The 25,050-nt window shown below is 38.9% G+C and overlaps 3 protein-coding genes and 2 non-coding genes across 7 annotated transcripts; 1 reads left to right on the forward strand and 4 right to left on the reverse strand.

Annotated features, from left to right (window-relative positions):
* Window positions 1-4,317: 4,317 nt before the first annotated feature.
* LOC135768145 (small ribosomal subunit protein eS17) lies at window positions 4,318-8,692 on the reverse strand. Its single transcript, XM_065277294.1, has 5 exons — window positions 8,613-8,692; window positions 7,916-8,067; window positions 7,547-7,652; window positions 4,776-4,841; window positions 4,318-4,440 (listed from the first exon to the last, which is right to left on the reverse strand). The coding sequence occupies exons 1-5, from the start codon at window positions 8,613-8,615 to the stop codon at window positions 4,363-4,365; spliced, it is 405 nt and encodes a 134-aa protein (XP_065133366.1). The 5' UTR covers window positions 8,616-8,692; the 3' UTR covers window positions 4,318-4,362.
* On the reverse strand, window positions 4,615-4,742 carry LOC135768303 (small nucleolar RNA SNORA71). The gene has a single exon (XR_010542125.1). It is a non-coding gene; the product is annotated as a small nucleolar RNA SNORA71 (small nucleolar RNA).
* LOC135768301 (small nucleolar RNA SNORA71) lies at window positions 5,237-5,365 on the reverse strand. The gene has a single exon (XR_010542124.1). It is a non-coding gene; the product is annotated as a small nucleolar RNA SNORA71 (small nucleolar RNA).
* A 1,268-nt stretch (window positions 8,693-9,960) lies between the features above and the next one.
* pclaf (PCNA clamp associated factor) lies at window positions 9,961-11,637 on the reverse strand. The gene is made up of 4 exons (XM_065277262.2): window positions 11,477-11,637; window positions 10,704-10,790; window positions 10,389-10,572; window positions 9,961-10,255 (listed from the first exon to the last, which is right to left on the reverse strand). The coding sequence occupies exons 1-4, from the start codon at window positions 11,520-11,522 to the stop codon at window positions 10,216-10,218; spliced, it is 357 nt and encodes a 118-aa protein (XP_065133334.1). The 5' UTR covers window positions 11,523-11,637; the 3' UTR covers window positions 9,961-10,215.
* Window positions 11,638-14,694: 3,057 nt separating this feature from the next.
* Window positions 14,695-24,996, forward strand: LOC135768146 (cingulin-like protein 1). 3 transcript variants are annotated; one of them, XM_065277295.1, is made up of 19 exons: window positions 14,695-14,808; window positions 15,261-16,144; window positions 16,694-16,788; window positions 17,154-17,253; window positions 17,380-17,490; window positions 17,572-17,690; window positions 17,931-18,066; window positions 18,221-18,433; window positions 19,069-19,275; window positions 20,392-20,496; window positions 20,567-20,719; window positions 20,826-20,996; window positions 21,284-21,427; window positions 21,674-21,763; window positions 23,551-23,634; window positions 23,848-23,972; window positions 24,071-24,179; window positions 24,292-24,455; window positions 24,618-24,996. In XM_065277295.1, the coding sequence occupies exons 2-19, from the start codon at window positions 15,326-15,328 to the stop codon at window positions 24,691-24,693; spliced, it is 3,021 nt and encodes a 1,006-aa protein (XP_065133367.1). In that variant the 5' UTR covers window positions 14,695-14,808; window positions 15,261-15,325; the 3' UTR covers window positions 24,694-24,996. The 3 variants fall into 3 exon arrangements, with proteins under 3 accessions (XP_065133367.1, XP_065133368.1, XP_065133370.1); XM_065277296.1 differs by having other exon boundaries at window positions 17,389-17,490; XM_065277298.1 differs by having other exon boundaries at window positions 15,261-16,123.
* The last annotated feature ends 54 nt before the right edge of the window (window positions 24,997-25,050 follow it).

Below are 25,050 nucleotides of genomic sequence, written 5' to 3' on the forward strand. Positions count from 1 at the left end.
TTACACAATCTCTCTCAAATGTATGATATTCAAGCAAGATTCAAGATTTTTTTTTACTTTTCACTTATCTCACATTCTTGTAAAACGTCAGACGTTGTTGCATCAAAAGCAAGGTTGTCGTGTTGTTGTAGATGTGTGAGTGGAGACGTCAGAAAGTAATAAAACTGTGTATGTTCCTGACGCTGCTTCATTAGATGCAGAAGTGCAGAAGTGTTGCTACACATTCATATCAGACTCATATACGTTCCGACTGCAATCATTAATGCTCAATTCAGATGATTTGCTCGGATCAAAGTTTTTGTTTGGCTGTTCACATTCTGTGGCTAATATCAGACTCTTGTGTGAACTGATCACGGTCCTGAGGATGTCTGCAGGAAAGTCAAGCACACCTATTGTTTGCGTGTTAGGGGCTTTCGTGTATAAGGAGATGTGCAACAGAAATTAATGTCTTGAATGTTTTAGTGGTCTGCACAGCACCGCTGCAGAACTCAAGCTCACCTTCATGCAACGTCAGTGCTATAAAGATCAATGCAGCTATTATGAAAAATAAAAAGTCAGTCATTCAAATCAGATCTGACAGCTTGTGAACATTAGGGTTTGTCCGAATCCCGCCAAAACCTCAACAAAATTCTGACATCGGTATCGGCACATACTTGAGGCCACGTACCAATCCGATACTTTTTTTTTTTTTACTAGACCTAGTTATGTCCACTATAGCTAACACTGAAAATCAGAAGTCATTTCTTCTTGCCTGGTATCATAATCAGTATCAGGAAGAGGAACTTTTTTTTAAAGACCAACTGTGGGGAAAATCATTTTTTTGTTGTTGTTTTTGTGTCTATGTGGTGTTTTTAATTTGTTTTAAAACAAGTCATGTGCAAATTCATCATTAAACACCATTGCTTCTGAGTATTTTCTCCATAAAATTAGAGACCGTCTCTTTCCCACGGTTTCCAGGTGTGAGTGCTGTAACCAGTTAAGATCAGCGCTTTAAGATTAGTGCTGCAAACACTCAGTTAACATATGCATTGTGCAAAACCCAACTTAGCAGTTATTATGTGTCTAAAACTGCTGAATGCAGCATCTTTACATTTATATCTATGGTCCGAGGTGGTGCAAAAGAGTGGAGGCAGGGACTAATTTGCATATTGATATCAATAGTCCAAGCTGTACATCTGAGTAGACGCAGACTAATTTGCATATTCATAACTTTTTTGTTTTAAAGCATGAAGAAATTACTGTCACAGGTAAAACTTTTACATATGCTATTATAATGCTCAAAGAGAGGTCTTAACAGATAAAACTTTTGGTTCAAGGGAGAGTTTGAATATCATTTCTAAAACTAGTCTGCTTATATATTTCAACTAAGATCAACAAAGTGACTTTTATTTTCTATTAAAGATGCCGAGTTGTGAAAGCATCGATACTTGATCATAAGCAGCAAACTAGTATGTGAAATAGAGCAGAGTTGATTTAATGAGTTTATTGTAGTGTGTGAGAAACACAGAAATCAATTTCACATTGACACGATTCACAGGCACGTTTGTTTTTCTATCATGATGGAGAGATTTCATTGACTTCCAGTGTTTATACTAAAAAGACTCTGTCATCATCTCACTGCCAGTTGTTTCAGAATTATAAAAATGTTTTTATTCTGCTGAACACAAATGAAGATTTTTGAGCAATGTTTGTAATGAAAGCGTGTTGAAGTTATTTTACAACGGTGCTCCAGAACTGATTACTTGATTACAAACATTGGTCAAAATGTCTTCACTTGTTTTCAGCAGAATAAAGACATTTATTGGTTGTACATTTTTGTGACATAGGAAACCAAGATGATTTTAAACCGCGGGAAAACTATTGAGAAAATACAATCAGCAATGGTTTTGAATGATTAATTTCACCACAGGGGAACTAAAACACGTAATGCACATCAACCAAAATTAGCCAAATGAGGAAACTTACAGAGCTTCACCACAGGCACAGTCACGTGATCCAGCACTGATATAGAAGGAAGATCCCTGGATTTACCAAGACCCATTTCTCTCTCTCTCTCACACACACACACACACACACACACACACACACAGTGCCGCAGTTGCCATTAATAACAGACCGGGGCCGCGTGCGCGCTCACACACCACCTCACCTGTGATCCTGAGCGCTCTTCTCTTTTGGTCTCCTCTTCCAGGCTTGAATGTCCAAAACTGCAGTTCAGAGACGTGAACTGAATGCCGCCAAACACACACACGGGTGACAGAATCAAACAACACATCTATACATATGTGCATAACCATGTAGTGTGCACTATATAGGGGTTGATATTTCTCACCCTTTTAAGAGTTCATCATGTTTGTTCATCCTTCACCAGGATCTCTCTCCTGTCCTGGCTGCGTGCGCGATCCCTCCCTCGATCTCAGCTCACTATGGCAAAGGTGGGCTCATGCATATTAATGAGGAACGGGGTAGACTGTTAACATGGCTTATGAATATTAATTCCTGTAGATAGTAAAGTGAATTTGTGCTGCGTTGACTCATCAGATGTCACATAAAGTATAAAAGTATGTGCAGGTACAAACACAGTATCTGGGTAAAGTCACCAATGATTTTGGGCATTGGCATTTGGTATAATAAACCCCAACTCCTTATCCATTTTCGACTGGTCACCTCTCCTATCATATCTGTTAAAAACGAGTACCACAAGCAGCTCTCCGCACCAGAGATCACCAATGCTTTCAGCCAGCAAACCAGATGGTGAAGTGGACCTGCGCCAGAGCAAATACATGGCCTGCTGTACTGCCTTGCCTAAACATGCAGTTCCTAGACTGTGGGACAAAGGGAGTGTACGATGGGCATCAATTACCAACCACCCACCTCCTTGAAGGACATCTGACTAAGGCGGTGTATTAAGCTGACTGTATGTTGAGCAACACAACGTGACGTAATGGTTAGAGAGTCAGGTGCTGTAGTGAATGACTGCTGTCTCTCTCTCTCACACACACACACACACACACACACAATTACATCACTTTCATGTATGCTAAAAGAGCAGTGATTCTGCCATGTATTTGCCCTGGCGCAGGTCACACTTTACCATCTGGTTTGCTGGCTGAAAGCATTGGTGATCTCTGGCGCGGAGAGCTGCTCATGGTACTCGTTTTTAACAGCTAAGACAGCGCACCATTCCACGCAATGTAAACAAAAAATGGTGGTGCTTTGAGTACACAGAGTCCTAGTTTTTCTCATCTACTTTGTACTTCGTGATCAACAAACAAACAAAATAATACATTAATAGCATTGATAAACCTGTGATGGTTTTCTGTAACGGGAAAGAAATGTAAGCCATCAACATGTAATAATTTACACGAGAGGCACTCGGGAGACGATTGCTTGTTCTCTCGACAGCATCTAGCTTCTCTCGTGCTAACACATTGACCCCAGGGGATCTTATGAAAAACTTTACATAATTTTACTCAAAATCAACGAGAATCACAGCTGATCGCTGTGAAAAACGTTAAGCGACGACTTCAAGTATAGCCGCGCAGCAATGACAGTTTTCCTAATATGACAAAGTGTTTTGATTAAGGCCATTAATTGTTTATTTTTTTAATCAGTGTGTACAACTAGTCAACTAAATGAATATAAAATGGCAAAAATGTATACACATTTATACATTGATTGAACAGATTTATAGAATTTTGAAAAAAACTTTTCATTTTTATTGCATTTTGTGGAAAAAATAATTCGTTTTTATAATAAATCTTTGAAAAGTTATGGATCTGAATTTTTTATGTTTTTATAACCTAAAGATGCTATGTGAAAGTTTGTAACAGAAAATAGTGGTTTTCATCTTTCAACTTTCTTGGTATAGAAAACATGTTTTTACCGAAATTTGTCAAAATGGATTGATTTCGTTTTGGAACCAAACTCTTCATGTGGTGATGAGAGACTCATCAAATTTTCCACAAATTTTCAGCAAGGTTTCCAAATACAAGGTTGATTTCTAACTTTTAAATTCTAACTGTTATATTAACCGCAAGTCTTGTAGAAAAAAAAAAAAGGTTTTGGATGTTCACACTGCAGAGAGGTATCACCAGGAAAACTGATGCTTTTTAAAGATGAAATGAACGTAAATAAGTAAACTACAGCATATTACCGCTGTTTAAAGTAATGAATGGACACAAAACACCTAGACAATAAAGATCGCTGAAACATGCCTCACATCTGTCTGTTATCCATAATCTCTCATGCTGGAATTCACAGCCATTCACTATCATTTTGAGGACACATATTGCTAAGAAATGAAGACTTGACAACTTTTCATTTTCCCCCCAGTTTTATTAAGAGATATATTACAAATGGTTAGACTCCACGTGGGGTCTTGAAGTTCATGCCGACAGGAGGTTGAGTCACCTGAAGGTTGGACAGGTTGCCAAAATCCTGAAGGAGACAAAAATCAAATTTAACATTTTTTAAACACTGAAATGCATAAAAAAAAGAATCTCACTTTGATTATCCATTCCTGAATGTTGATGTAAAACAGCAGCAAAAGAAAAACCTCAAAATAATTTCTCTTCATGACCTTGATGCTAATAATATGTGTATTGTGAAAGATGTATGAAAGATTCAGGGTTTGTCAGGAAGAGAGAATCCAGCAAACACGGGAAAGACTTTCAGTTTTCTCTTCCTGTACTATCAATGACCTGGAGATGAGTCGCACCAAAGTCACTTTCGATACAGGGATGTGAAGAAACATTATTTCATTTCATTCTCACCAGAAGCTTCAGCATCTCCTTGGTGTCCGTGTCCACCTCGATGATCTCCTGGTCCAGAGCCGAAACCTGCAGAGGACATCAACGTGAAGATTAACTGTGCTGTACAAACACATCTGAGCTCTTTGTGTGAAGAGATTTTCATCATCATCATCATCATCATCATCATCTCAGAAGCACTGCATCAGTGCACACAATATATTTTAATGTAAAATAACACAAAGACATTGTCATTAATCTGTGGCTATACTCACAAACTATTGAAGGTGTTTAAAGAAGAAAAGGATCATTAACAGCAGTGAGAGATAGCAGATGGAAAAATTAGACGAAAAATGATTTTAAAAAAAGAGGAAATTATTTAATCCTAGCACTGAAGACTGAACTGAGCAAATAAACAGCATCTTTACACACACACCAGTATTACTAATATTTCAAGCGTGTTTTTATGTATTTCAAGATAATGTTGTGTGAAAGATTCAGGGTTTGTCTGGAAAGAGAGAATCCAGCAAACACGGGAAAGACTTTCAGTTTTCTCTTCCTGTACTATCAATGACCTGGAGATGGGTCGCACCAAAGTCACTTTCGATACAGGGCCATCAACAAATAAACTCAGAAATATTAACAGCGAGCAGAGACCGCAAACATTAAGAATGGATGACAACTGAGTTTTGATATCACCACACACACACTAACGCTGGTTTATAGATCAATCATTGAGTGTATTTTGATATATAATACTCAAGTTTAAAAATTCATTGAGCGAGAAGAAATAGAAGAATTAATTTGCACCAATGGCAGTGATCATCGTAAATACCACCTAACAAATCTTCTAAAGTAATACAGTAGATGGGTTAGTAGTAAGGCTGTGTATCGCCAACAACACGATATGTATCCCGATACAATGAGACGATACGACGCTTGTCACGATACAGGAAAATGTACAATTACATTTTCATTCAAAAACAGTATACGTTTCTTGTACATTGAATAAGCAGAGTTGAAGCAGTTGGGTTTTGGCCATTCATTTATTAGCTTTTGGGGAACTTGTTTAAAGGCATAAAATTCATCTCCGTCAGACCTACAGTACTTAACTCATGTTGTTCCAACCCAGTTTTACAAAGATATTACCTTACTGGGCTTCTCTCATTAAATCATTCTTCTAGATCTACGAATATATGTATAAATATGCATGTTTCGCTATAGGAATCAGATTATTAATGTGACAGCTACATACTTTGTCAGAAGAGGAGATATAAAGGTATTTCACACACATTACATCTGCAGCTCTTTGTCGTCTTTTTTTCCCAAATGCGTTACTGTATTATAAGAGTGCGGCCAAAAGACCAGCAGCGTGTGCTTTATTGATTTTAAATGCACGCACTCAACAGGTTTATTATGGATTGCTTAAGACACAACATGCAGTCGTTTTGTGCAACGCTACTTTAACTTCATGACTCTTTGCACTTTACAGCAGTTTAAGTTAAGATATCTGCAGATAAACAGAGCGCACGCATTCGGAAAGGTGTGCACTGCAGAGACGTGTGCGCGTGAGACTGAGACAACAGCGGAAAGTATACCCCTTAAATATCACTCAATGTTTTCCGCAGGTCATATGCGTCGCTTCCGTATGATCTCGGATCAACTATACGATCTGTAAGGCTGCCTTCAAAAGTGGGTCAGAATCAATACAGAAGGTGCTGTATTGATGCACGCATCACCAGTAGTTCATGAGGTATCGATTTTTGAACACAGCACTAGTTAGTAGTATAGCATATTTTTCCAAATCTCAAAGCTTTTACAGCATAGGTCACTAACATTTCATAAACATGTTCAGTTTTATGTTACGTGACAATAAATTGTCAATTCATTTGACTACACGCAGAATTTGATAGAACTACTAGGTTACTTAAATATATATCACACTAAACAGTTAGACATCATGACCTTCTGGACCTTTGCTTTTAGAAAATTTCTCTATCTAGACATCTTCACATTTCACACACGTGTTAGAATTTAGAGGTTGTTCCCCCACATCCCATATAACCCGAACCTAATCCTCCACGTCATCCTCATAGGACTTATAAAGCAATGGTAACTTTCATTTGTCTTAGCTTGCAAGTTGTGCGCTTTCCTCTGGACGTGCCTAACCTTGAATTGAACTGATCATGGTGACCCGAACAGACCTCATTGTTTTCAGTTTCAACTTCCCTGTCCAGCTATAAATGTGCCATGAATCATTCAAATATATCATGAATCAGACTTGTTTATCATGAGTGTTGATCACAAGTTTGTACCTTTTCAATAAACCTCTGACTATGATTAGAAGAATGTTCAGTGTTCTGGTCTTTCATGGTCCCTGATATCTGAATCTCTGTTGCTCATCCAGTCTATGAAACAAATACCTAACCCTGATCAGAATTTATTTGATAGTTTTTCTCTGAAGTGATGTAAATTTATGCTTATGTTTGAGCTTTGTTGTTGATTTGTGTTATGTGGATGGATGTGTTGTATTGATATGTAAAGTAAATGTATTTATTTGTATGTACCACATCAGTGTCAAAGACAAAATCACTGTGACAGACAGAATAGACAAAGTCAACTTAATCTTTCTCCAAACAGAAAACACTGAAGCAGAAGTTTTATGACAGACAAAAACCTTCCAGTGGTCAAACATGAACTCTCAAAGCAGCAACAATTATCATCTTCACAAAATCCTCAAAAACAAAACAAAACGAAACGTCTGGATTGAATATAAAGAGAAGTGTGAAAGGTACCTCAGGGACGTAGTTATCTCTGCGTTCTCTCTCCTCCTCCTGCAGTTTGATGGAGATGCCCCTGACCGGACCTCTCTGGATGCGCTTCATCAGATGGGTCACATACCTGCGCACACATCACAGATCAACATGAGAAACAGATTTTAGGGAGACATAAAACAAAATCGCTGCATGGCAGGAGATAACTCGACATGTAATAAAGTCAGAGGACATTTAAAACTGCATATGGCATAAACACTTAATATGATCTCTAGATCTGAAGTGTTCAGAGCTTTGACTGACGCCGTCACTACCTGGAGTAAGAAAAGAGATACGGATTCAAACGATCCATGTGTCCTGCATCCCATTACATCCCTGTTTGAAACTCACCCGGCGATCTTGTTGCGAAGCTTCTTGCTGGGAATGATGGCGATCTCCTCGCACACACGCTTGTTGGTGTGGAAGTCATTGCCCAGGCGGGTGTAGTACTTCTCAATGATCACCCGTGCGGCTTTCTTTACCGTCTTGGTCCGAACTCGTCCCTAAAGATGAAGAACAGCAGTGAACAAGAGAAACACTGACAGCAGTATCAGGGTTATGAGCGGGACTACAACACCATCATCATCATCATGACATCTACACACGAGTCTTAAACAATAACACGTTAGTAAGAGACGTAGTGTGTCTGTCCTAGTGCATTGTGGGATCTCTAGTGTCTGACTCTATGGTAAAATCACTGTAAAGTCCCATCAGAGAATCACGCGCACTGTGTTGTGTACTTCAGTGAGCTGCATTAACACAAAGCTGCTGTTTCTAGTGTAGTTACTCCTGACCTGCGCTGTAACTCAAGTTTTTTAATCAGACATTAAAGAAATACATAACGCGCGCGTCAATATCAGTGTTGTTGTGAACGGACGCGTTTCAAGCGCTTTAATCTCTCGTACACACTCATCTGTCGCGTCATACACACAAGCACACACTCGACACAAAGTGTTTATTACACACGTGTGCTCGTCTGCATGAATCGTTGAGTTTATAAGTCGGATTACATTAGATTTGAATCAGAGTGAAACGTTCAGACACCCACCATGATGGATCCGGAGAGTAGAAGAGAGCGGCGGAAGTGAGCGACCGGAAGAAGAAGTGTCAGAGAGACGTCACGGCGCCAATGCGCACGCTCACTGACACCTAACGGTGGCGGAATGACACTTCATCTACTTACTTTATCCACCCTTATAAAACTGTTTATAGGCATATATTTTAATTCTCCTAATGAGTGAATACAGGATCTTTCACGGCAACATCAGCTTTATGACATGTTGATGATGAATGTTTGGATATAAACTTAAGCTTGTAAAATTAACCCTGCTCAAAAATTAACAAAAGAGACCATCACAGAGATTCTAATGGATTTATTGGTTATAATGGGAATTGTATGATGGTCTTTACTAGTAATGTGTTGGGTTCTAACCCTTACCTAATTATAGGTAATGGTTTTTATCATTTTAGCAGAGAAATAATTTATTTGTCATCAGTAATGACTGAAAGGTGCAGATTCTCTCAGTGCAGATTTCAGCAAAGCAAAATATGACCTTAAACTACAGGAAAATACACTGTCTGCCTACAAGTAAATCTCAAAGTCAACAAATGAAACTTGAAACTCTAAAAACAAAAGCTTGTTTCATACCTTCTATATGTGTGTATACTAAAATATCCAAAGGTGCAAACATGCTGTTAAGTTTTTTTAGATAATCAACAAATCAAGATTGTTAAAATGCCTTTGTCAACCTCTGCTATCATTTGAAGGCTCAGTGTCTTTTTCTTTAAAAGGCCATCATTGTGGCATTAATGGGGAGTTTTAAAAATAGCATCAAAATATTTCTCCGTCAAATAAACACACTGATCTGCGAGAGATGTTTCATCCTTTGCCAGTTGTGAATTACACAAAAACAAACACGAGTAAAGCTCAAACTTATGTTGCCCACATGAGCTGCAGTCAAAAACATTCAGAGTTTAAAAACAAGATGTTCGAAACATCAGTTTAAGCATAATTGTGTAAGACATTTCTAACAGAAACATGAGTGCGTTTGTATTGTTGCAGCAGCATTAAAAACAGCACACACAGACATGTTTATAACACAGATGTAAGGATTCAATTCTGCTATTCCAGCAATCAGACAAAAGCTTTATTATCTTGACAAAACCCATCTAAAAGTGCCTGAGAAATAATCTATGCCTCAATGTGTTATAGTATCAAAAGGACAAATAACTAGATTCTCAAGACATTAAAGGATTATCTTAAACATGGCTGTTGATGTTATGAGACTTAAAATGTGATGTTGAAATTTGAGCCTAACAGTCTTGCTGACACAAACTTCTCATGTAACAGAAAAACACTAACATTGGATTAGAACACCACGAGTACACAACAGAACTTTTTGGGTGAACAAATATATTAAGTTCATAAACTTGTGCTGTAGTAAATTAATGACAGAGGTTACATCATCTATAACCGTGACCAGACAAACTCATTGACAAATCATCCACCAGGACAATGAAACAGATTCTCAGAAAAAAAACAACATTTTATTAAATGTCTGTACAAAATGAAAGGACACATCCAAATAAAGTATTTACAAAAGATTTACACTAAAATCATGTCAATCAACAAAGTGAAATTCATCATGAAATTATTCATCCTCCTCCTCATCATCAATGATCGGCCTGGACCTGAAACACAACACACACATAACATGTACAATTAAACCACCAGAGCAAAATAAAACTTGAAATAAATAACCCTGGATAAACAAACAAAAATCCTTTACAACTCCTGGTGATGTCAGTAGGTCTCAGTACTCACTTCCTAGGTGCTTTAGTGACCCCGCTGCCACCTGCTTCCTCCTCATCATCATCATCAGACTTTGGATGAAGATTCTCCTTCTCTGGTATTCTGCCGGGACCTCCGAAGAAATCTCCAATACCCTTCTGCCAGGAAGGGGTGGGGCGCGGGCACACAGGGTTTCCACCTGCGTATTTACCCTTGCCTGACCAAACAAACAAAAAACATATTTCCCTTTATGACAATCATTTTAAAGTAACAACAACACATTTGATAACGCCCTTAAGCGTCAACATCGACAACAAGCACAAGTTTGTATGCGTGCGCGCTCCTTACCAGGCGTGCCCGTCTGCGCGCTGCTGCTCTGAGAGTTCGTGGATCCGGATGCGCCGAGTGATTTCCGGGGCGCCGAAGCGGCAACAGCTTCAACAAAAACATACAAAAATGGACAAAGATCAAATAAAGTTCGTCTTATGGTTAAAGATAAAGACAGAGTTTACTTTGTTTGACGTCAGAGGCGCGTCATTATGCCGTGACGTGATCAATGCGAAGTGGCGCCAATTCCGGTCTTCATCAAAAGGAATAAACTAGTTTTCTTAAATTTCATGCATTTCCAACAAAAGAGATCATTGAGACTATAAAACCACTCTTTCAGTAATTTATCCATGAAATACTACGAATATCTTGAGAAAACAATAACGTCCTGTTAGCAAGACTGTTAGAAAGGGAAGGCCGTTTACGTGTTATTATTATTCATACATTTCATAACAAGCTTTCACTCGGGTGCAATATGACAACAACGACGCGGTTTTTTTTAAAGAAAACTTATTTTTTAAAGTGCATCACAAATGGCGGGAGATGGTTACTTATCCAAGTAAATGTGAAGACTCGACATTTCTACTAACATTAAACGAACAAAATACATCGTGAATAAAACATAAGTAGGCAAAGAGTTCAAGACAAAATGATCATCGTGCTCTAGACGTCTTTATGAAGATTTAAAGACAGTGTGTTAGTAAGATACGGTGCGCGCAATAAGCTATAATGCAAATCACACTAACGTTAGCTACGACGATCCGTTTCAATCTATTTAATGCTTTCTTTCTTACCTTTTCTGTAAGTGCCGGGAACACCGTCAGCTTTAGTCCTCACCATTGCTGCTGCTGCCGCTGGACTGTGCGTTTATAACCACACGCGTCTGATCGCACGCTAAAATGAAGAAATAACGCGCCGCTTGCTTCCCGCCTGCTTTTTAAAAGAGTAGAAGAGTTCCGTGACGTTGCCGTCAACAAGCCAATGAGTGGACGAGAGTGTGGGGCTCGTGACTGTAAGACACCCCTCCCCCTTTCCGCCTTTTAAAGGACAGCTGGAGAAAGAAAATACAATGATTGTAAAACACCTAGAAGTTAAATTACAACTGACATAAACCTTCAAGAAGAAAATAAAGAAGAAAATACAATGGTCGCGAGAGCAAAACGAGATAGTGATGGGAGACACTAAGCTTTTCGACGCGCTCGAAACATTTAAATATGGCGCCACCTGCTGGCGAAAACGTTGTAAAAGCAACAAAATTCGAATGTCGAAACATTTTACACTTTTTACAAAATAATTGCACAGATTTCTCTAATTTCATTTGAAAAAAGCAACAGAAAAACTATATTTCCACTTTGGCAATCAAAAAACTAATCACTGATTCTTGAAACTTTGGGGACAACATGTCCCACTAAGAAAAGTGCTAATTCTGTTGGAAATTAATACAATTTTCATGAAAGAATTAATGTTATAATCAGGGGGTCCTTTGCACATATGTAAGGTTCTTTTATAGGTTCATTTTTATTTTTTATTAATTTAATGATTATATGCTGGCCCATTGCCTACAAAATCAGCTGTCCTCGGTTAAGAGATAATCATTTCAACTTGATTAAAAAAGCCAAAAGTAATAATTGAATTGAATAATATATTTACCACATGAAAGACTACATTGTAATATGTATTAAAAACTACAAACAGTGAGTTTTGAACAATATTTACTATTATTTTGTGATTGCTCAAAATGTGTCCCACATATTCGTCACCACCGTCAGATATTTATAAAAAGCAATAAAATCAGACAACTACAGGGTCAACTGCATTCCTGAGGACCCCATTTTTAAACCTTCAGCTCTACTGCGTGCTTCAAGATCACTCAAGCTCCTGTATGTTTGCTATTTTCTCTTAAACTTGTTCATATTTTTGGACACTGCTACTGTGACAACCATAACATGTCAACACCGTCATCTTTGTAAAAAAAAATATTAGATTAGATTATGAAATAAATGTATCATTTTTAAGAAGAGGTCTGAAGTAGCTAGCAACAGAGGGGAAACAAGATGGCTAATGTGAACAACTCTTCTATTTTTTTTATCTATATTAGGTTTTTGTCACCACCGTCAGATTTTCTGTCTTTTCTGTCAGGTTTTATGTCTTTTAGGAAGTTATGATTTGATATTTGTTTATCACAGTGCTCAGGGTTGTTATTTTTTGGACCAAATATTTACATAAAGTTTAAGAAAGAAGTCATTGACTTGAGTGGTATACATTTTGGAATAATGAGGCCAATGTCACCACCGTCAGACTTTATTTGTTTTAAATGAATATGCTTACAATATGTTTCTTCAGTGCTGTTGAGTTATTAAAGTAATAGTCTATCTTAATACAAAAAATATGTTTATTAAATAAAGAAAATCATAAATTTTTCTATTTTGGCTTAAAGTAAATGTTGTATGAGTAATAACTGAAAAAAACACCTATTTTATGAAAAAATCCTCACTACTATTACAAAAGAGCATTCTTTCCTAATGTCCATAAACTTAGAGAGCAACATAGTTGGATTTATTTTGTGTAATATTTAAATGAATTTATTTTACGTTATTTGAGATACAAAATGTAGCAGCCATGCTTTAATTAACATCCCTTAGGATGGAATTCCAATAAAAATCCAAACATTAAAGTGAACTGCTGTTTTTGTCCAAGAAAGATATGATTCATTTATTTTGCCAATGTACCTTGAGAGATTTTGGACAGAACTCTTATTGTTTAATCCTCTTTTGTTAGCAAATTCTCTTATGATTGTTTGACTGCTTGAAAGAGAATACAGGTGAATTTGATATAATTAATTTGTTTTCTGCTAGCTAAATTTCACATACATAAGCAAAAATGTATCTGGATTTTCTTTATTTAAAGATGATCAAGACAAATATCCGGAAATAATTTAAAGCTCTATTAAATCAATGTCCTTTTAATTTCTATATTTGCATTATTGTCCTCTGTATATCCATTTTTTTTTCCTTTTTTGTTTTATGATTGTATCATTAGTGTGTTGTTGTTTTGTTAAACGTAAAATGAAGAATCAGCTGACTTATTGTCAGACTCTGTGACAACAACAACGATGGTGTGTGTTTTTTTCTTATCATTTTATAATCTGAAAAACGTTTGTGAAACAAAGTTTTTTAAAGAACCATTTAGACAAAACTTTAGTTCATCCATGACACAATGAAGAACAATATTTGTGTGTGATTGTGGACAGTTATATGCACTGCAGTTTTATATATAAACTGTAATGTGTGTACTAATGTGCAGCAGTCTAGGGTCCGTCCACATCATCCTCTCAAATACACTGAAATATGCCATTAGATCTTGTGCACATTGCTTTAGGTTTAGGTTTAGTTTCAAGTTTAGACTATTTGAATAGCCGTTTCACAGCCGATGTTTCTCATGTGTGTATATATATCTACAGAACATTATTTCAGCGATGTGTACATATACACACACAACACCCTGACAAACCAGTTCATAAGCAACTTTTCTCCTTGGCTGAAAACTGGACCAGTCTCTCTCTCTCACTGTTTCTCTGCCAGAGCTCAGATCAGACGATATAATGTAATGTGAAGTTTCAACAAATAATGTAACATTTGTTTCCTTTTCCTTTCACAGCTGGTTTAGTTTTACCAGAGCACTAAACAGGTTTAAGAAGTTAGTTCTGTGGCATTGATACTTTCTCATTTACCCAGAAGGATTTATTTTTCTTAACCAATTATTACATTTTAATACATTCCTTAGATTGTAAGTATTATACATATGAACGTTTTTCAGATAATAAATCTGTTGTTTCTCGTGTGATTGACAGAAAAGAATCCAGAAGTCTCATGTGCTGATATTCCAGAATTTATTTTCAGGCAAATCTGTTCCTAATTTATTCCATATGGATCATGTGTGTGTTTTCAGGGTGTGGGCGGGTCTCTAGAGAGTTAGGGTGTGGTGATATTTAAGGGGGAGGAGTTCTTCTGTTGGATGGCCAATCAGAGAAACGACTACAGTGATCTGTGAAAGTGTGTGGATCTGATCAGCTGAGAGACGTCTCATAGTGAGTTCATGAAGATTCACTTCTGAAGTTGCTGAAACGGTAGGATCATAAATTTGGCCATGACAAGAAGAACTAAAATATTTTGTGTATAATCTGTCCAACTGATCTGTCACATTCATTTACATTACAAATTTCTTTTACTTAGTTTATGAATTGCTGTGCTTAAATGAAGATACATTTGTGATGTTTATAGTTTTTCTCTGTAATAGCTGTGGAGTTAGAGACCGTAAGCTGTAAATTACCTAACAAGAGTAGCGGTGTTATTATGAGATGATCCGGCAGAAGAGTTTTAATGTGTGTTATTAGAGGTTGAAAAGGTTATAAAGACGAGTAAAATGCAGCAAATATTTCACAGGCAAAATAAAAATTCTCCAGCAACATGTGTGTTAAATGTCTTTATCTTCACAAACTCTGTTGACTCAGTAGTATAATGAATACAGTTGCCCTCTTGTGTGTTTGTCTCTATAAACTATTATGCTATTGTTTTTAAGGCTGATGTCAATCTAACTCAGACGTCTCCGTGAGTTTGTACTGTGAGATCATTGATGGTTTTCAGATGGAGTCATACAGCAGCGACTCAGGAGACGAGCGGTCTGATCCGGCTCAGGAATCTCAGAATTTTGATTCAGGATCATTTGGGGTCAAAGTGCAGGTCCAGGGGATCAACGGTCGTCCGTATGTGGTCCTCAACGGTCAAGGAAAAACTTCTCCTGAGTATCCTGATGTCTTTCTCATGGATCATCAGCAGCAGGCATTGCTCTCATATATGAGTGGAAGTGCTTCAAGTACCCAAACACCTCGGACAGACTTTCGATCTTTGAGGACACGTAGGAATGCATCGACGCAGCTATTAAACTGCCAGAAAAGTCCTGAGATTCTCAAAACGTACGATCTCAGAAACAACAGTCTGAACATAGCACAGAGTCCTCCGTACCACAGAAACACAGTAACTGAGTCTGGTGAAGTCTGCATGAACGCCTCACCTGTGATGGTAAAGCGAGCCAGGATTCCTCTGCCAGCAGTGGGCCAGGAGAGGGAACTATCAGTAGATAACCCTCCAAGTCAAACATCTGACATCATCTGTAGTCTATCTGTACCCGCCTCAGTTGATGATCCTACAGAAAACATGGAGCAGTACAGCACGAGGCCAAACCACAGAGAATCACCTCGGGTCAGTCGAGTAGATCAACGGAGCCGAGCGAGACCCGAAGACAAGGGACGGTCGAGAAGTGCAGCGACGATATCAGGGCTTGAAATGGAAGTGGAGAGTTTCCCCGATTCTACGGATGTGTCGACCGTAGTCAGACAGCAGAATGAGGTCAGATCTCCAAGATCAACAGGACAACAAAAGAAGGTGAAGACTGAGAGGTCAAAGGTAAAGAGACAGAGAACGTCAGCAGACCCTGCTGAAAAAAACAGCATAGACCAGCATTATTTCCATGCTGGTTTGTTGCTGGTTTAGCTGGTGGTCACCAGCAGACCAGCACCAAACACCACATATGCTGGTCTTGCTGGTATGACCAGCATGGGATGCTGGTGCTGGTTTGGTGCTGGTCTAGCTGGTGCGAGTGCTGATGCCGGTTTGGTGCTGGTTTAGCTGGTGGTCACCAGAAAACTAGCACCAAAACACAACATATGTTGGTCTTGCTGGTTGCTGTTTTTTCAGCAGGGGACTGTCAAGCCCTGAAACAGAAGCTCAGGTAGACAACGTTCAGATTCACTTCCTGTGCCATCTGATGACATACAGTATGTAAGGAATAATTGATGACGGACCGTTGAATTGCATTCAACAGACCCATGGTATAAATTACTGTACGTCATATGGGCATACATGTGAAGACTTTGATTCATTTATTTTCATGCAATCATTTTAATTCTTTAATTAATTTCCTCATGATATATTTCAATGTTTTGTCTGAATAAGGCCACTCCTGATCTGTTGAAAGGACAGCAGGAACTTCCCGATCATCCTGATGAGAAAAAAGCAAAACTGGTGATGTTTAACTACCTCAAAGAGAGGTGAGAATAACCTGGAAACCCAATGAAAATGATTTCATCATTATGTCTGAACATTTCACCCATGAAAATGATTTTTTTAAATGGGCACTGGCAATATCATAGTTTTAACTGGTAATTCACCCACCAACAAATATAAAAACTCATCAAGTACATTTCTAAAATCATACAATTACAAATCCAAATTAATTGTGTTATTCATTCTGCTGATCCCACTAAAAAATAAAGCAATGTTTGGGTGAGATAGATTTTAACATCTGAGTGAATTGTATGCGTTTGTGCTCTGTATCACACTGTACATTATTTAGCCAATATCAAAACATTCCAGAGAGACTGATGTGATGATCAAAGATGCTGGTTTCCTTCAGGTCCAGTGACGATGAAGATGTGATCAGGCAGAAGGTGGATGTGATATTTCAGAAGATCAACATGTTGAAGTCCAGGACAACATTGGAGACACTGGAGGAGGTGAGAGGACCAAAGCAAACATCTTTAAAAATGATATCACATTAAACATAAGTTCAACCAAAAAGTATTTAAACTATTACTACAGAACTTTCTTAAAGCAATAAATGCTCATCTATGTCAATGTAGTGGTTTCAGTTGGCAGATCGTCATACGGAGGTGAATGATCTTAAAGACAGAAGGGCGGCGCTAGAGAATGAGATCTCTTACTTAAAACAACAGCTTCAGCAAGCAAACAAGGTGATTTTGTTGAACCCAACTGAGTAAATCTTCAGTGTTTAGCTGAACTTGTATCTGATGTTGTTTTTCGTGTGTCTACAGAAAAGTGAGGAGAAACAAGAGAGACTGCAGGAGGAGCTCGAGAGAAGCCAACAAGAGCAGCTTGAACTTCGCCATAGACTTACAGACATGGAGAAAGACCTACAGTCATCACTGGACCAGTAAGTCCAACAAAACCCTCTCTCAACATCACATCACTGAACCACAACTTCAACACATCGCCTTCTCAACATCTTTACACTTACATCACCGACGACTTACTTCATAGAAAGGGTGCATTATGTTACAGTCTTATGTCACTTCTGACTGAATAAACTGTCAGTAACAGAGCTCTGTGTGTGTGCATCTGTGTGTGTGCGTTGTGTGTGTGTGTTTTGTGTGTGTTTTGTGTGTGTGTGTAGACTCCTCCAGGCAAAGAGAGCAAGAGATCAGTGTCGTGCTGATATGAGGGATCTACAACAGCAGCTTTCTGACATTCATGATGAGTTAGACACCACCAAGAGCTCAGATGCTGGTGAGAGAGACAGACTTCTGCAGGTACTATGACCCCAGATCAGCTGCAGCTCATGTATATAAACATCCACTGAGATCGCTGAAATGTCATCATTCTCTCAATCTCATGTCGTTCCAAACGTTTATTTTTAATTCTGTAATATTGGCACATCATTCCTAGTGTATTTGTGTCTGTCAGGATTTATCTGAGTTACGTGAAGAGTTTCAGGCCCTGCAGGAGGTTTATGAGGAGCAGGGTGATGCTTTACTCCGCAGAGAGAGAGAGCTCATGGCCCTACAGGGGGCGCTAGAAGAGGAGAAGTCGGCCCACGTCAAAGATGTAGAGACCCTGAAGGAGACACACCAGCAGGAGGTTCAGAAACTGCTCGAAGCAACAGAAGAGGCCAAAGAGGCAAGAAAGATAAAAACCTCACTCACACAATCAGTTCCCGACCGTAGCTCAGCTCGTACAGCGACACAGAGATCATGGGTTCAGTTTCTGAAAAAGACATCCACTGATATGGTGCTTTTCCATTGCATAGTTTCCCACGGTACGGGTCAGTACAGCTCCCTTTTGAGCAGTTTTCCATTGGGTACAGGACGTAGTACCCCATACGTTTTTGGTACCACCTCGGTTGAGATTCCAAGCTGTAGATTACTGAGCACTGTCTCCGGTTTGAGTCCTTGCTAGGTCAGGTGGCCTTTCTGTGTGGAGTTTGCATGTTCTCCCTGGGTTTACTCCTGGTACCTCGGTTTTCTCCCACAGGCCAAAAACATGCAAGCTAGGTGAATTGGAGATACCAAATTGCTCCTCCCCTAACCTGTGGATTAACCTGTGGATTAACTTGTGTGGTTCAACCTGTGTATGGGTTAACTAGTTCTTGCCATGATTATAGCCATAGATGCTGGAATGCTGTAAAGAATAAAGAAAGAAAGACACGTTTGAATGTAAAATGATCTTTAAGTTGTAAGAGTCTAATATGTTTGGTCTCGTACAGTTACGTGAGCTCTTTCTTGTCTGCGTAACGGTGGTTTTCCTCATGTTAGAGTTTGGAGGTTCTGAGACAGAAGGTTCTGGAGGTGGCAGCAGAGAAATCTGCCACTCAGATCCACATCTGTGAACTGAGCCGGACTAAAGCAGAACTCCAGGAGAAGATCAAATCATTAGAAGAGCAAATCATCTCTCTCAATGAGACCATACAGCAGAGAGAAAACCAGACGACTTTGCTTGAACAACATGTGGACCAGCTGACGGTGAGCGAGAGAGAACGTTTGAAACTTGGAAGAAACTTGTTGGTTTTGTTTTAAACTATTCATCCAAGTCAGAATTACAGTGGCAAGAAAAAGTATGTGAACCCCTAGGAATGAAGTGCTTTTCTACAGCAATTTGCCATAAAATGTGATCTGATCTTTATCCAGGTCACCACCATAGATAAACACAATGTGCTTAAGCTAACAAACAAATAATTCACAAATGTTTGTAAACACCCATAAAACATTCACAGTGCTGGAGGAAAAAGTTTGAAGTTTGCAAAAGACCACATTGAGAAAAGAATATCTTATGGACTTATAAAACAAAAGTTAAATTGTTCGGGAAGAATACTAAGGCGCAAAAAGGGCACAGCTTACCAACATCAAAACAGTGAAGTATGGTGGAGGGAAAATCATGATTTGAGCATGCTTTGCTCCATTCCCAAGTTTAACAAAATATCCTACAGGATAATGTCAGGCTAGCCGCTCACCAGTTGAAGCTCAGTAGAAGGTGGTTGATGCAGCAGGACAATGACCGTAAGCATTGATGTAAATCCACCACAGACTGGCTTAAGAAAAATAAAATGTGCCATTTGGAGTGGGCGAGTCAGACCTTAACCTGTGGAATGACCTCAAGAGAGCGGTTCACACCAGACGTCCTGAAGCGGTTCTGTAAAAGAGAATGGGCAAAAATTCCTTCTGAACGATGTGCAGGTCTTAAAGTGCTTGCTTAAACTAATTCCTGCCAAAGGAGTTTCATCAAGCTATTAAATCCAAGGGTTCACTTACATTTTCCTCCAGCACTGCGAATGTTTAATGGGTGTTTTCACAAGAAACTAGAATTATTTGTGTGTTGCACATTGTGTTTGTCTATTGTTGTGACCTAGATAAGGATCAAATCACCGCAGAAAACCACTTCATTCCTATACTCCTATACATTCCTTCACATACTTTTTCTTACCACTGTATGTTATGTAGATTTCTTATAGTCATCTTTATACTCATATACAGTGTATATATAACTAAATTATGTTCATGTTTTGTTTATGTCAAGCATTGCTCCTAAATGAAGCGAACACTATATGAATCATGTTTGTTAATGTGTGCGCGTGTGGTTAGATGGAGAAACAGAATCTAGAGGTGGAGCTGATGGAGATCAAACAGCAGGAGGAGGAGATGTGTGGAGCAAACCGAGCTCTCATGAGACATCTGGAGGACACACAGGTGTGTACCTGTCTGTCTGTCTGTCTGTCCATGTATTGATCTACTGATTTACATCTTGTCTGTGTTTCAGAGTGAGTTGAGCCGGCTGAATCGAGCTCATCGTGAGCTGAAGGAGAGACTTCAGGAGGAGAGTAAACAGATGGGGGAGCTACAGAAGAGAAAGAGTGATTTAGAGGAGGAGAGGAAAAACCAGAACCGAGTGTTTGAGCACCTGCAGGAGGAGGTGACCACATACAGTACAGTATATAACATCATGATATATAATCATCAACCATTACAGGTTCAACTATATCTCCTGACTGTCTCTCTCTCTCTCTCTCTCTCTGTAGATGAATGCAGTGGTTCTGGGTTCTGAGCGAGAGACACAGCGTTTACAGGATGAGGTGGACACAATCAGAGATCAGAACTGGAGAGAACTTGATGCTCTACACACACAACTGCACAACACACAAACTCAACTACAGACACAAACACAGGCTGCTCAGGAGTACCAGAGAGAGGTGTGGACACACACACAACTACACAAACATGTCACACGTGTAACGACTCAGTTAACCTCAGTGTCCAGCTAAACTCAACAGACTGTAATTAAAATTTTTCACATTTCAGATGATGTTATTTTGATTGACTGCATGACATGTGATATCACTTTCATTTAACTGTGTGTGCGTGTCTGTGTGTGTGTGTGTGTGCGTGTGTGTGTGTATGTGTGTGTGTGTGTGTGTGTGTGTGTGTGTGTGCGTGCGTGCGTGTGTGTGTGTGTGTGTGTCTGTGTGTGTGGTGACAGCGGTGTGTGTTAGAGGAGAAACTGTCTCACTGTGAGTTTGATCTGAATGAGGCCACAAAGAGAACAGAAGAGCTGCAGAAGAGAATTCAACAACTGGAAGAGAACAAACACACACATGAAGAAAAACAACTAAACCTCATGGAGGTACACACACAACACAACACACACACATGCACACACACACACACACACACACACACACACACACACACACACACACACACACACACACACACACACACACACACACACAATTTGGTCATATTGAATTGTTTTTATGTGTTTATTGTTGTTGATAAAAAAGTTTTGACATTGGTTAATTGTTGTGTGTGTGTGCGTGCGTGCGTGCGTGTGTGCGTGTGCGTGCGTGCGTGTGCGTGCGTGCTGTAGGTAAAGGTGTTTGATTTGGAGCAGTGTTTGATGGAGGAACGCAGAAGCTCAGATGTACTCATGAAGACACTGGAGAGAGGGAGAGAGCAGGTGGACAAACACAACATACACTACACAACTCTCATCAATACACAAATGTGTGTTTGTGTTAAACACTTGATTGTGTTTTCAGGCCAGAATCAAACTATGTGGGTTTGCTGGAGTTACAGAAGAGATCGCTTAACAACTGTGTCTCAAACTGTGCTCAGGTTTATAAAGTCATTGACAGAGACCTGAGATCAGCTCATTATATATTCAGATTCATATACTGTATATAAATAATAAACTCATTTCAGTTATTTTTCAAGAGGAACTTTAAAAGAGATGTCTGAGGTACTTTAGCTTCTTATGTAGCTCTGTGTAAAATCTTTTAAAGGGTCATTTAAGTGGTAATATCTGTGGGCTATTTCTAAAAAGGCGCAAATTAAATAACACAGGCGCAAGAGCTGATTTCCATAATGACCGACGCAATCTACTAAGAGCAGCGCAAATGAGTTCAGGGTCACAAATAAGCAGAGCTGGTGAGGTGCAGTTGATCTACTAACACCTGATGAGCTTGAGTTCAGCACCACAGACAGACATCACAGCTAATGAAGTCATAATAAACTGAAAAGAGGACAAAAAGGTGAAGGTTTACAAGAAGTTTTGGTATTGTGTGACTTCTCTCAGTGGCTCCTCTTTTATTTCCTCCAGCAAATAAAAAAATAACAAAGCTTGGCAAACAATATAATATTTCTCTGGCATTCCAAATAAACTGTTAAAAACAATCCTCTTTCTCCACGCACTCTCTGATCTCTGTGATGCCTCCTCCTATTAGCAATAATTGCCATTTCAAGCACAAAGTGATTTAAGACATGCTTTTTTTTAGCGTTAAATAATTTAGCAAATACAGTAATATCACACACACAAATATTAGTAAATCACAACTAGACCACAACTTTTCAGCGCTAATGATCCACTGCGCGTCTTCAGTAAATCCAGATTGTCGTTAATTAACGCCAAAATGATGGTATGCAATGGCGTTAGCTGTAAGGAAATCTTGTCCTAATTGATTAAATGTTTGATAGTCAAAGAAAAAAGTCTATCATTTTATTAGATTATAGTCTATTTTTACAGACAATAATAATTTCAGTAATTTTCTATTATGTGTACACTATATATGGATCAGTTTTTCTGTTTCTTTCTTCAACTTTGCTTTGAAGCAATGCAACATTGCAATAAATCTTTATAAAAATAAAATGTGAGTTGACTTAATGTAAGTTTCTCAGTTTACCCAGGCTGAGCCTCACTTTGGCAGTCTTGTGTTAAATTGAAACATTAGGGCTTTTTAACACTGCGCTTAACCCTGGGTTATCTTCATTCTAAACCCTGCTTTTAAGGATCATTTCACACTTGTACTTTAATTTAGGTTATCCCTTAAATTGACCCAGGGTTATGAAACCCTGCTAGCTTTGCTTTTGTGGGGTTAACCCTGCATTGCGGTGCCAAACGCAGACAGTGTGAAATAAAGCAGGGTTATAATTTTATGACGTCAATTAAACACAGCTAAAGCAGCTCATCAAGGTGTTCAGGGTTGCTTGATAATTACAGACAGGTGTAGGAGCAGGGTGTTTAGACACCTGACATAGGGTTAAGAATGCACAGTGTGAAACCTCAGATTATGAATACCCAGGGTTATTTCTTAACCACTGCTTAAGTGTGAAACCTGAAACAGAAAACCCGGGATTCCGTTAACCCAGGGTTTGGAATAACCTTGGGTTAACCATTTCCAGTGTGAAGAACCCTAATGTCTGTTTATCCATGTCGTTCTGATCTGTGTGTGTGTGTGTGTGCGTCAGATCGAGCAAGCAAGAACAGATCTTCTACAGGAGAGATCCGCTCGACAAGATCTGGAATGTGACAAGATCAGTTTAGAGCGACAGGTGTGTCCTACACATTATAAACACAGAAACCATAGCTATTAAAAACCATTATGTTTAAAACAATAACTGATACAGTGTCTTCACATCAGCAGAATTGTGGGATACAGCTGCTATAAAATAAAAAAATAGAAGATATAAAAAAGCAAAATATAATGTAAGATGTATAATAAAGTCTTTTTTACAATGTAGAGTTTTTATGAATCTGATTTATAGAATAAAGACCTGCGGGGCCGAGTGTCACAGCTGGAAGCTTCTCAGAGGACGGGAGCGGACGCGCTGCTCATCAAACTCCAGCTGAACGTCCAAGAGCTGGAAGAGAAACTTCTGGAAGAAGAGAAGTAAGAGAAAAATCTTTAAAAATTTAACAGTGACCGAATCTTCTCGGTTTGCTGGATGTTCTTAGCTTGATTATGCCTTTCCTGTCTGTGTCGTTCAGAGAGAACAGCGACCTACAGCAGCAGAACCGTAAACTAGAACGTAAGATGAAGGAGGTGAAGTTGCTTCAGGAGGAAGAGCGTCTGTCTCTTCAGGATCAAAGAGATCAGGTGAAGATCATTGATGCTGCATGGGCTCCTCTCAGACAGATGAAGATGAAGTGTGCACCAAACATATGCTGATAGTAAATGCAGGAGTTGTATAATATCTGTGTGATTTCAGCTGATGCTGCGTCTGAAGAGCCTGAAGCGACTCCTGGACGAGGCAGAGGAGGAGATCCAGAGGTTAGAGAACAGTAAGAAGAAACTTCAGAGAGACGTAGACGAGCAACAGGAGCTGAATGACCAGCTACAGACTCAACTGTCTGCTCTCCGCATCGAGATCAGGTGAGATCAGACCCTTACGTAACTTCAGACACAACTAACTCATGTAGAAGAACTACCCAGTTGGTCCTCAGTATTAACCAGCCAGCAGCAGCAGCTCAAATCTAATGTGTGATTGTGATGAAGTTTTTGAATCTCTCTCTCTCTCTCTCTCTCTCTCTCCAGGCGTGATAAGAGATCAAACACACTCCAGGCTACTGATGAAGATGATGAAGATGAGAGAGCCGTCAGTTCAGACTGACACAAAATAACTAGTAGACACTTTAACTCATTTCAACTAATATATAATCATTTCAACATCCTGACCTGATCATGCTTCTTAACTCAACCTTTAGTTATTGTGGTAAGATTGTATTGTTTACCACAGTAAAGACCTCATATAATTTACTCTGATTTTACAGTAAGATCAGTGTGTAATGTACTGTATGTGGCATCTCATCTCTCTGTAGAGATTCATGTCTTGTGACATTATTGTGTGTTTGATTATTTCATTCATGTCAGTCCATTTGGAAATTCAAAAATAAATATGGTACTCATAAGTTTATATCTGATTTTGCTATTTATCTTATTATGAAAAAGAAATGATTTTCTTTGGCAC

This window comes from Paramisgurnus dabryanus, chromosome 23, assembly GCF_030506205.2.
Source record: "Paramisgurnus dabryanus chromosome 23, PD_genome_1.1, whole genome shotgun sequence".
NCBI classification, from domain to species: domain Eukaryota; kingdom Metazoa; phylum Chordata; class Actinopteri; order Cypriniformes; family Cobitidae; genus Paramisgurnus; species Paramisgurnus dabryanus.